The sequence below is a fragment of the Dendroctonus ponderosae genome, unplaced genomic scaffold, assembly GCF_020466585.1.
Source record: "Dendroctonus ponderosae isolate FM_Combo_2020 unplaced genomic scaffold, Dpon_F_20191213v2 Dpon_F_20191213_5, whole genome shotgun sequence".
Classification (NCBI taxonomy): domain Eukaryota; kingdom Metazoa; phylum Arthropoda; class Insecta; order Coleoptera; family Curculionidae; genus Dendroctonus; species Dendroctonus ponderosae.
In genome coordinates, this window is record NW_026018715.1 from 7,969,307 (window position 1) to 7,981,614 (window position 12,308).

At 35.6% G+C, this 12,308-nt stretch overlaps 2 protein-coding genes across 2 annotated transcripts; one reads left to right on the forward strand and one right to left on the reverse strand.

Moving 5' to 3' along the window:
* The first annotated feature begins 3,238 nt into the window (after window positions 1-3,238).
* On the forward strand, window positions 3,239-9,782 carry LOC125504506 (sorting nexin-29-like). The gene is made up of 12 exons (XM_048666617.1): window positions 3,239-3,640; window positions 5,950-6,140; window positions 6,320-6,455; window positions 6,662-6,771; window positions 6,822-6,941; window positions 6,993-7,370; window positions 7,423-7,531; window positions 8,250-8,439; window positions 8,495-8,687; window positions 8,798-8,970; window positions 9,018-9,145; window positions 9,202-9,782. Exons 1-12 carry the CDS (start codon window positions 3,540-3,542, stop codon window positions 9,281-9,283), a joined length of 1,911 nt encoding a protein of 636 aa, XP_048522574.1. The 5' UTR covers window positions 3,239-3,539; the 3' UTR covers window positions 9,284-9,782.
* Window positions 9,783-9,833: 51 nt separating this feature from the next.
* LOC125504507 (peroxisomal membrane protein 2-like) lies at window positions 9,834-11,029 on the reverse strand. The gene is made up of 5 exons (XM_048666618.1): window positions 10,791-11,029; window positions 10,540-10,635; window positions 10,331-10,460; window positions 10,129-10,281; window positions 9,834-10,075 (listed from the first exon to the last, which is right to left on the reverse strand). The coding sequence occupies exons 1-5, from the start codon at window positions 10,877-10,879 to the stop codon at window positions 9,983-9,985; spliced, it is 561 nt and encodes a 186-aa protein (XP_048522575.1). The 5' UTR covers window positions 10,880-11,029; the 3' UTR covers window positions 9,834-9,982.
* Window positions 11,030-12,308: the final 1,279 nt, after the last annotated feature.

The following is a 12,308-nucleotide window of genomic DNA, read 5'->3' on the forward strand; positions in this document are numbered from 1 at the left end:
ACAAAATAATAACAGTCCTTATCCAGAAAACGCAATCATGTGATTTTGCAGGCGTTCTTTTTCGCCATCATGAAAGTTGGACTCCAACCAAAATAACCCAAGGTCAACATTAACAAGGTCAGCGTAACGGCCGCAACGAGTGGGCGCGAGTCAGGGCCGCCTTCCCACCCTGCCCCTTTTCCAACAACTAGTCAACCTGTCGCACCCAGGATAGAAATAACACCATAGTTTTATAGGCCAATTGCCAAGCGCCTCAATCAATTAAATTGTGTTTGCGAAGAGAATTGAAAGTTTTCGTTTCGACCAGAAACTTTTTTAAGTCCATTAAATAATAAAGTTCAGTTTCAATTAAATTTTTATTTTAAAATAATATTTTGGAATGTTGTTGAATGTAAATTAATTTCAGATTCAGTAATACAAGTGGGTTGTAAAACAGTTACGCAATAATGGTCGACATTATGGAGAATGCGAAATAAATGTGACGTCTTCAACTATAAGTTGGCGTCAACAACGATTTTCCCACAGTTCAAGAACAACTTCCGAACTAGTTCAGAACTGATGTAAGCAAGTGCAGATTTTCAGATATGCTAACATTTAATGTGCAGCAAAATTTTCATGTTAAACCCATCTGACGAGATCTAATAGGCTCGATACCGGTTCTGTCGGGGCTTGAGATTAGCACATTAGAATGAGAACTATTTTTATGTGTAAGTGGCCGAAATATGGTTCTAGAACAGATTTATGGGATGAGTTGGAACACGAACGGGTCGCATCATCTCAGTAAATTTTACCCGTTTTCAAATTATTCTTTCATTTTTATCTTTCATGTTATTCATTCTGTAGGAGAAAGGGAAAAAGAAAATGTTGAAATTGTCACTGGATTCTAACATCGAATAGTCACTCTTGTCGCTCATTTCGCTGTTCTGCGCTCTGTTCCATAGAATAAGACTTAGATGTTTATTCCTCAGAATGAAAATTGCAGTGACATCAAATAATAACAAATTTCATATGGATTCGATCATAAAATCTTCACAAATATCTTGTCAGGCGTCAGATCGTGAAATAAACATAATTTGGAAGTGTTTTTTGGGGTTTTAATTAGTTTACATTAATATTTAATCTGTTTCTGGTATAGAACACGTTTATTTTTGAAGAGCAACGTCAAATTTTCGCTTTTAGAAGCAATGCTGGATCAACAGACTTGGAAATTAGTTTAAAAGGAGATTTGCAGTGATAACTATTGATTTTGACAAATTGACAATTGACAAATTGACAAAGCTCAGTGAATATTGATAGATCAGACTACATGACAATTTGAAAAACGTTTTTAATTGTAGGAATACGTTTCCTAGCACGCCTCAAACTTATATTTTTAAGCAAATTCGACTTGACAGATTTGTAACGTCCACGCCTAAATGTTCCTAGAAGAAGTACCTCTTCTAGCAAGGATGTTCCTAAGAAGGTGGACAACCTTCCTAGGAATCTTACACTTGTGACAAGTAACATTTATACGTAGTTTCTTCTAATTATCTGTTGTTTGAACCACTAGTTGACATTTTTGGGCCACAGATACATGATATATTCTTAATGTTTTCGGTGTAGAATAGGCTGTTGAAGTACCGCAGACTACTAGACTCAGTGAGCAGCTTAATCTAAGCACATTTTTTTTCCAGAAACACATATTTCTTTGCTTTAAAGTATGCTGTTATAGTTATGATCAAATCCAGAACCAAACAGTTATGCATAAAAGCGACTGTTTTAGTAAAATACCGAATGAAAACAATCGGGATAATTTGGCGAAGACACGCTTTTCATAATGGCAACTAAATAGTGAATTATACAATTACACCTTGTTGTGAACATCTTTTGCCTGAAATCACCGAAGAGAAATTTAGATAAACAGTCAATTCCGATCTGAATCATTTACATGATTAATTAAAGCTTTGCGGACACGCTTTCCGAAGACAAATAGTACAGAAAATGGCGGCAGCAACGGCCACATCATTACTCAAAATAGACAACAATTAATCACCTTCAGTCAGAGTTAATCAATCATAGGAAACTTTAAAACTCACCTCAAAAGATGCTGAAATGCCTCGCAAACATTTTCCCATATACTGAAACACACATCAACATAACTTCCGTAAATTTCAACCGAAAGACTAGATCGTAATGCGAACCAAACTCAACGTTTGCATGGCGGATGAGAAATGCCTGGAAGAAATGGTGCATCACGAATATGGATTGACAATCCATATAAATACAAGTTTGCAGGAATCTGCAACGGCGGAAAGTTTAAATGTGCATGAGATTGAAAGTTGAGCCTACCAAAAAATTGTCCAAACGAGGTTTAGGAAATTAAATTAAAACTAACTTCGATATTTTACTCATTATTTTCTTATGTAATAAAAAATGCTGTAATCTTATCGACTGTAATATGAAAATTGGCTAGTTTTAGAAAAATTTTCTCTGAATTGCAATATCTTTTTATTTCTGAACATTTTCAGCTGCTTAAAGCGGTAAATTTGTATTTCCATCTCATTTGTTGATTTACGCAAGTTTCTACGAAATGTTAATAACCGAAACCTCATTTACAGATACGAATAAAATACATCGTTGCCAAATTTATGACACAGTTTTTTGCGGATATATCCGTGTTTTGCGAGATTTATGGTTTTTCATAAATTTTGCCCTATTGCCTAAATACCACCACACAACATGACGGAATCACTATGTACATTTCCTTGTATATTTTTTGTGGATTGCGATGTTGTCAAATTACGCCATAAACAAATTAGGTAGTGCTGAAAATCAGCTCGTTTCGATAATGATTTGTTGAAAGTAAATGTAAGTTTAAGCAACCAATATTACAAAAAAGATATAATAATTATTTGAAAGCAGCCAACTAACTTTTTATGTCTAAAGGCTTATCCACATACCACTCTCTACTTGTCTTTATCTATACTACTCTTATTAAGTGACTCACGACCACGAGCATGTTTTTCATCCTTGTCATGCAAAAATTTTTCTTTTGTATGTCGTTTTATATGTGTTTTATGGTTGGAAGCAAATATCCAGATAATCACAGAACAATCCCCCCTAAGGGGATTTTCATCCCATTTGTGCAGATAATCTCATGCTTAGCCATCACAGAAGAGGTGTTCTGCACAGATCACAGAGTACAGTTCTGTTCAGTAACCACTGTAATCTGTGGTGTTCTGTGATGATTGGCTGCCATACGTCAGATTAATGTTGTTGTTTAATATACGACACAAACACAGCCAATCAAACGTCAGTGTGCCACACGGTTACCACCCACTCATGGATCCATGGACCCAGAATTTTGATTTGTTTTAAAAATATTTGGCATGCGATGGTGCGCTAGTTATTAAAATTTCGCAATAACAAAAGTTCTTAAATCGACCTAAATACCCGTACAAATTCAATATCGTGTCGTGTTCGAAATGTCGTCGGACAAACCATATTAAAACAAAGCAAATTTATCGTGTTTTGTGTTCTATTCCTAGTTCTTTAAACTGATGTCCACAGGAGCCCTACTGTTGAATTCATCAGCCCGACCTGAAGATCCGGATTTACTTTTAAAGCAGTTATTGGACTACGTGCAACGCTGCCAACGAAGGCAAGTAGGAGCTCGAGTTGTAATGTTTAGACCAAACTATTGTTATTATGTTCTTTTACCTTTCACTAGAACTTTACTTATCATAATTCCGGAAAACTAAGGTCTTCTTTTCCGTGATTTTTAGTCGAGCTATTTGCGGTGTTAATATTGCCAATTGCTAGACTATAAAAACAGATAATGAGGACACCAGTGTCAGGTGAAGTTACTGCTAAAAATCAGCTACATTCGAAATAATCAAAATATTACGCAAAACATGATGGTGTAGTATGATTTTTCGTACAAACATCTAGGCTTTGTTTATCATGCCATTGTTATTGCTTAGGTTCTCACCACTGCGTCTAATTTTTACATATTTTTGCAATTCTTTCCAATACTGTCATTAAAATCGCCGGTATGAATATTGTTCCTTTTACTTCCCTCATTGCCGCTGTTAACAACTCTTCTTAATATCTTTTTTTTCATTTCAAGCACTGTGATCTCTCTCAACTTGTTTCAAACTTTTTGTTCTTTGCAGTTTGTACAATTTTAAGTCCCCGTCAGTATGATTCCATCTGAACACAAATATATTATTACTTTTTGAAGTATTATCAAAGCTATATTGCCTTTCTTTATGGCACCTGGCTTAAATTTGTCTTTCTTCTTATGTTAAGTAAATCATACAATCAATCTCGTTATTTCACTCTGTTAACTTGGGTGAACTTTTATGCATTTCTTTCCTCTCATTTTATTTAGTTCTCTTCATTCTATGTATTTGGTTTGTCTCGTTTTTGTACGTCCCTCAATTTCTACAGTCAAATTAGCTGAGTTTGATTCAATTTCTGTTATTTGATCTTTTATTGCTTTAATGTCTTCTGAATCTATATGTTTCTCTTGAATTACTACATTGTTTTGCATTCGTAATTCCCTTCCTCATATTTATATTTTTTTGTTTCAGTACTTCCCTCAACCTAGTCGACCTTTTCAATTAGGCTGTAAAATACCCCGAACCTTATCTATATTGTTACCTTAATATTTCTTATCTGGACTACGTGTTCCGAGCCTGAAAACTTCAAAATTCCATAGCTGATACATTAAATCTTGTTTTACGTCTGTCCACATGCCCTAAATCCTTATACATATATCATGATATTATATCATAATTAGTATAGATATTATATCATAATCGTAGTAACATTACATCTGAAGCTGTGGTAAAACGTCTTACGGTGGCCGCGGCTTAATTTAAAAATAAAACTATTGATCTAGAATTTTTTTCATTGGTACATTTGTACCATTGAAAAGGTCACAATGCTATTAAATACTCTTCTGATTAATTTGGAAATAAACTCTTTAACGACTTTGAATACTGCCAATTGAAAAATTGTAAATTGAATGAATACAATATGAAAACTGCACATGAACTCAATGAATACGATTCTTATCAAAACCATCTTGAATCTCTTGTGAAAGTTGGAACTTTCTAAAGCATTTAGTTAACTGTTTCTTTAAGTTTAAGTTCACACGGTGGTGCAAATGGACATAATGGTGGTTAATTGGGCAACTCAAACCTTCGTTTATGTATAGATGTACATTCGCAACATCTTCTAGATGAATATTACAGGTTAAGGCATATATTAGATTAGGAAGTACCTTAGTTAATCTATGGGAAGTACTAGTTAGTGTAAATGCATTGAAAATATTCATTAAGAACCATCCAATAAATAATTGGGACATTTGAAAAGTAAAATTTCTAACGCAAAACCACATTCCAATATAAGAATAAAAAATAAGAATATGTTTTGATATATTGGAGAATGTACGATTTAAGCAGAATTTCCACTTTTGCATGAAGCTAAATGCACATTGTCACAATGAAGCTTATTTGGTTTTCTAATGAATTCGTTTTTCTGCTCATCGCTTAAATTATTTCAAATTTTAGAAAACTGTTAAGTGTAATTTTCTTTATAAATCATGTTGTCAATGTTCCATTAATACTAGAATCCGTTTAGTACAAAAAATTTCAAAGGTATTGAACGCCTGAAAATGTATATGAAACAAAAACTATTGCCGATATTGGATGTAAGACATGCAAAGACAAGATCTCTTCTTCCAACTCTAAGTTGTGGTGAGAATTTTCTTCTAAATCTATCAGCATAGTCATAGACAGTTCCTACTTATCGCAAAAAATCGAAATTTCCATCGCACGGACAACCTTGATTGACGTAATTTACTTTCGCTCTATTGTAAGCAACAGCATGCAAGTGGTTTCAACTTCATTCATCTACAGGAATGTTATGAAATCAAATTAAAAACCCGTCTTTTGTTATTAGATATGGCGGAAAAAACGAGCTAGCAACCGAGTTTGATTCATGTGTGGCAGGGCTTTGCTTGTGCCTTGAAGGCGTTTTCCTTCACGGCTTGAGAACCAAATCATTTTCCAGCCAAAACCAGGTTAATTCAGCTCTGAAGCAGGTATCTGATATTGTTGCTCAAAGTTTACATATCCGCCAAGAAAGCATAGGTAAGCACTAAAACATTAATCTAGGATTAACGAGAGAAACCTTTATCTTGTGTTTAGCAAAAATCATGTTAAAATCTCTGCTCTAATGCTCTAATTTCAAGCTTATTTAATTAATTGAATCCAAGTATAAAAACCGGAAAATTCTGTCTCACTGTTTGAAATAATGTTTCCTATCCTAGCATTTTGGACTTTTGTGGAGAACCACCTCACAAACCATGAAAACGAGCGGTTCAATATTCTGAAGAATATTTGGACTGATATCGGCAAGTGCAAGGCTTGGGTTCGATCTGCCTTAAATGAGAAGTCCCTAGAAAGGTGGGTTGGGGCTGCATGATTGACTAAATTAACATCACAGAATTATGCTAGAACCGCGTTTTACATAAAAGATTCTATAGTTCCGGCTAGTTCGTATTTTAACTAAAACACCCCAGAATTACGCATTCTCGTTATACCATTCTTAGATCTTAACAAACATCTTGCGATCTCCGATGATGACTTTTCAAAGCCACATTTCGCTCTAGGTATTTCCACATAGTTCTAAGCGACAAACTCATCCTTAAAGAACATTATGAGTCTTGGGCTCTGCTTCGCGATGAAGACAGAAACAGCATGCTGCCGAACATGGCGGCAGGTAAGTTCTTTTTTACTGAAGTTAACCAGAGCAACCACCAATTGTTTTAGGGCTCGGCTCTATATTGTTTGCAATAAGCATTGATAAAGTCGAGTTCAACACTTCAATCGTACCCAGGCCCATGCTGGTCGGACATCGAGAAGAGCCTGTGATTAAGGTTCCAATTCCAGGTATTTTCGAGTTTTTTTTCGCAAACTGTTTGTTACGGCTCTATGTTCCAGGTAATAAAGACCGAAAAGACAATAAAAGCAGACGTAAAGTGGCTAGACAGATCATATCATTCGACGAAGACGACAGCATGTTGTCTACCAGCGTTCCGTCGATTTCTAGCAGCAGCACGTGCTCAGACAGTAGTAGTATAGGCAAGCAGCGATTGGTTGAAGATTCGGACAGTAAAAAGACTATGGACAATAAACATGCTGCAACGAATAGTATTCCTAGTGCCAAAGATGCGGAAAAGCCGAAAACAGGCAGACAGTTGTCAATAGAAAACAGTGGCTCAAGAGAAAAGTTTTCTTCAAATGTTCCGGGAAGTTTGACGCCAATTAACCAGAACAGTATTGGGGAGTTAACTCCGGTTTCTGTAGAGAGGATTCGGGGTAAGCCTGAGATGCTTTTAATTATCCAAGAAGTCCTCCAAGTAGATTTCAGATCTTAGGGAATCTCCTGACACATCGGATGATATTTTGGAAGTACCAACCGATATTTCCGCCGTGTTAACTGTGGTCGAGAATAGGAATCAAGAAGAGATTAAAAGAAGGTAATTATTTCGTGAAAACAGAACATTTGTTTGAGTATAGCAAAACGCGCATGTTATTTTGATACAATTTGAACATTCCTAGTTTCAAAACGGTTATGAATATTTGACTCGTTAATGTTTTCGTTAACGTTTAATGTTGTACAGGAAGCACGAAACTTTGAAATGAGATCACTTGAAGACCAGCAATTTTATGCGCGCGAATAATTAAAGATCCCTTGGTGTTTCGTTTTAAAAGGACTTTCCGGATTTTTCTCTGGAAATGTTGTGCCGGTGGGAAAAATATTTCGAATATAGCAACATTTCCGTTTTAACCGCATTTCAATATTAAAGTACCTATGGACCGTTTTAGAGCTTATATGAACTTAATTATTCTGTATTCTTGTTCATTCTTCTGTGTAATTCTTTCAATGCTAAATGCGGCATGTTTAATGCATTTTTCTTTCTGTTCTTCATTTGTTCGTAGGGCCACGGAACAATTTTCGATTCTCACACGGATTCATGACTGGTCACCAATATGTATGCGGGAACGAAAATATATAAAAATGGCTTATTTTACTATACCATTCCGAGACCCCGATCACGCGTTTGTATAGGGAATGGACATTTTTGGCGGATACGGAGTACAGCAGCAAAGTCTATCGGTTCAGAAAAAACTTATTTATATCCTCCCTTTGGAATCTAATTGGAAGTTAAAATATTTAATTTGGCTCATTTTCAGAGATGATCGCATAGTGCGCTTATCCAAGGAAAACGAGGCCTTAAAGAATCAACTTACTAAGTATATGAGCGCGATTCAGATGTTGAAACGCGACGACCAAGGCATGCATCAGCAATTGGACGGGATTGAAGCCGAATCTCCGCCCGATTACAAAGATGAGGCTAAAATGTACGAGCAGAAGCTCATACAGGTATTGAAATAGATCCGGTGTTAGAGCAAAGTAATCGCAAACCTGACACTTTTAGGTGGCTGAAATGCATGCCGAGTTGATGGATTTCAACGTAATGCTACAGAAAACCTTGCTCCAGAAAGACACCGTTTTGGATCGCCTTAAAAGGGAATTTGAGGCACTTAGAGGTCCCATGTCGGTGGATGAGTTAGAATACGATGCAGAACCCGGCTGTGTCAATGTATGGATTCCTTCGGCATTTTTAACAGGTAAATTACAAAAACTCACAATTCTGGACTTTCCGCAGATGACTAACCGGTTCAGCCTTATCTTTCTTATAATGTAAACTGTTGTCATCTACATAACTTGTTTTTTAAAGGTTCGGGTTCTAATTCCCATCACGTGTACCAAATATTCTTAAGAGTAGGCAACGACGAATGGAACATCTACCGAAGATACGCTCAATTTCACGCTTTGCATTCCGACTTGAAAAAGTTGGATCCTGCAGTAAGCACGTTCGATTTTCCACCGAAAAAAAGCATAGGAAAAAAGGTATGCTCTCAACTTCTATGTTCCTAAGAGTAATTGGAGTGTTTCAGGAGAGTTCGTTGGTAGAAGAGCGCCGCAAGCGGTTGCAAATGTATCTGCGTAGAGTAATCGCCCATTGGCCCGAATTAACCCACTGTAGTAATCGCTTTTTGTTGGAACAACACTTGGCGTTTTTTAAGTGAGTTTTTGGTTAAATGTAGTTTTCTTAAGCGCAAAAATATTAAATGGTTCCAGGGATCAGCAAGAAGATGAAATTAAAAGAAACTTGCTTTCTTCTAGAAGTGTTGGCAATTCGAGCAACTACTCAGGCTTATAAGTACATGTTTTCGTTGTTTCGACCAATGAGCCAACAGTACTTCAGTACTAACGATTCCGCGGTAAAATAAATGTATTAGTTGTATTTTATAATACGTTTTCAGAGATAAAATCTGCTTCTATACCAATATGCTTAATAACTTATTTTCAATTTTGTAACATTTTCCTTCTGATGAAACTAGGCAATTTTATTATTTTATGAGCAAGTCCTTTGACGTAGTACAATGGCCTTTTAGGTGAATTTTGTTATTAGTTTTAATGGTATTTCGTTTTAAATACCCTAGAAGACCCGCTGATAACTAACTATTCTTGATTACTTAATATAATTCTTCCTTAATTGAAAAGTGACTTTGCATACCAGTTTTACAATACTTATTATTGTTATTATTAATGTTTCTGTTATTATGTACCATGTTCAATTTATAAACCTATATATTTAATAGTTGATACTGGCAGAAAAACATTTATTGTAAATTGAAATATAAAATTAGTTTTTTAAAGTTGTTTTTTATTTTCAACTCGAAGCAGCAGCCGCAAATAAGCCCAGTTGATTAAATAAAAATAAATTTATTTAACCTTCACAGCTACTAATATAAAAGTTCATTAGCATTAAAAGAACGAAATGAACAACTTTTGACACATATTACTCCAACACCTATTCATGCATTAGATGCATTAGTAACACACAACAGTCTCAGTTTTATTTGGATTTTGTTAGTTCCTGTTGGCGTCTTTTGTTCGCCAGGTATATGATCCAGAAGAACCCTATTAAATTGACTACCAGAACTCTCAACTAAAAAAATAATTGTTTAAGAAAAAAGTCTTAAGTAATCAACCGAAACCAACCATTGGAGGAACCACGCTCAAATTAAGAAGTTGCAAAATAGTCAAGTATTTCCAGCTGGAGGTGAGCACTAGCCAGTACAAGCCTTTCAGCTGTTGAACAGCCGTTTCGTGGTCTTTGCCCTCGAGCCTTGCCAATGCATATAACGAAAAGGCCTAAAAATCTTTGATTATTGACTATAATCCGCAATGAAACAGAAAATACCTGGTATAGGGGAGAGTAAACCAGCCTTTCTAATATGAGCCGTTTTGCGATGGCAAAGGAGGCTTCATCTGGCACTGCATGCTCTAAGAACTTGTAGAAAAAGTGGGGTAAGGAGCCACCGAATAGCAGTCTAAAGAATGAATTACATGCAATCGCATTTATTCGTGAATATTTGAGCAAGTGATTAGACTTATTTAAAATACACCTACCCAAAGGTGCCATACGCAGCCAATGTGTGAATGTTGAGTATTTTGGTCCCACTAATCTTTTGGGATGCATAATTTCCAGCTAAGGCCACCATGCAACTGAAATTTGCGATTAGTATTTTTCGTCTTCAGAAACAGAAAAAAAAGACAGAGTTCGAACGTTAATAAAGTAAAAAACTTTACGTCTGATAAAGCAAACGTCCTAAGACTTTGAAACAATATTTTCTTAATTATGGTGTAATAAGCTGCCTTACCAGCTAACTGCTTTGGTCCTCAAAGGATGCTCATATAATTGGCCAAAATAAAAGCTAAGGACACTGATAATGGGCTTGGAAAGGGACATTTTTGGACGAAAATTGCAAACCACTTTTAAAAGAGGATAATTGTACAATGACGTAGATTATAATTAAAACATAAAATTTTCAAACTTGAACTTTGCTATCAGCAGAGTCTATCAGTCTCTGCTATCAGTACACATAACCCTAGAATGTCAGATTGTTTACAAAAAGAAAACGTATGGATAGTTGCCACCACAGGTTGCCACTGTTGCCCACATGAAAAATATAAAAATTCACTAGTTTGAGGCCCAAACGTGTTCGAATTTAACAACATGCTCTTGTTCTAGATAATCTTTTTACTAACGACTTTGCCTTTTGGTGTTTCTTGTGGAAATGCGGCTTCCTGCCACTTTTTACTAATTGAAATTCACTTCTTTGCTATAAGATTACAAAGAACGCCAACGCAGTTTGTGCTTCTAACTCTCATTATGCGGATGCTTTACTGCGGTTGCTAAAGTCCCGTTTTGAGGGTAAATAGCTGCCTTAAGACCATAAAAAAAAACAGCCAACAACGAATACTAACCAAACTACCCAAAAACTAAAAACAAATTACCAAAATTAACCCATATGTCTATGAAACATGTTTAAGAAAAAATCAAATATAGATTTTAAACAAAAGCAGGTACTCAATACTACTCAAAACTAGCCGAAACTATTCGAAATACCCACTAAACYTTGATTATCGGATCTGTTATATTCAGAACTACAAAATGTGTCTAAAAAACTYAAGTAGGTAYAAGCAAAATATAGATTTGGCAAATACGCGATATTTACTACTCTGTGCCACARAACACGTCTGAACAAACTGTTCAGAGGTGTTCTGTGTGAACAGCCGCCACACTGTCACATTTTGKTTTTTTTTGTGTTAAAATCAAATTACTTTTGATCTAATCGAGGAATCGTCRTGATTTTTTCAATCACGATCACCACGATTCATTAATTASATCAAAAGTTGTTTGATTTTACAAGAAAAACCAAAATATGACACTGTGCGCCCTGACACCCGTGTGACGCACAGCGTGGACGTTATGGCGACTTTCATTCTTATGGAAAATCAATGAATTTCAATGAGTCGAAAGTCGCATTTCGACAAGAAATACCACWAAAAAGTTGTTAGTTCAGGGATTAACTATACCACGAGTCAATGATTAACTWCGAATTCGAGGGGACTGATACAGTCGAAACCGACCACTAGCCTTAACTTTTCTTAAAAAATKCGTTTTTCGCTACTTTGAAAGTTTGATATTCACTACTTTTCCATGGGCAAATCAAGACGTCCAAGCCTTTGCGATATAGTTGCAAAAATTTCGCGCATTTGCCAAATGYATATTTTGCGTGATTTTTTCKTTTTGAATTTYACCGATATATATTTGCTACTACTGCGCCTATTTCCTGRAATTCTAGATCAGGTAAACAACATTGTTATTATTTTTA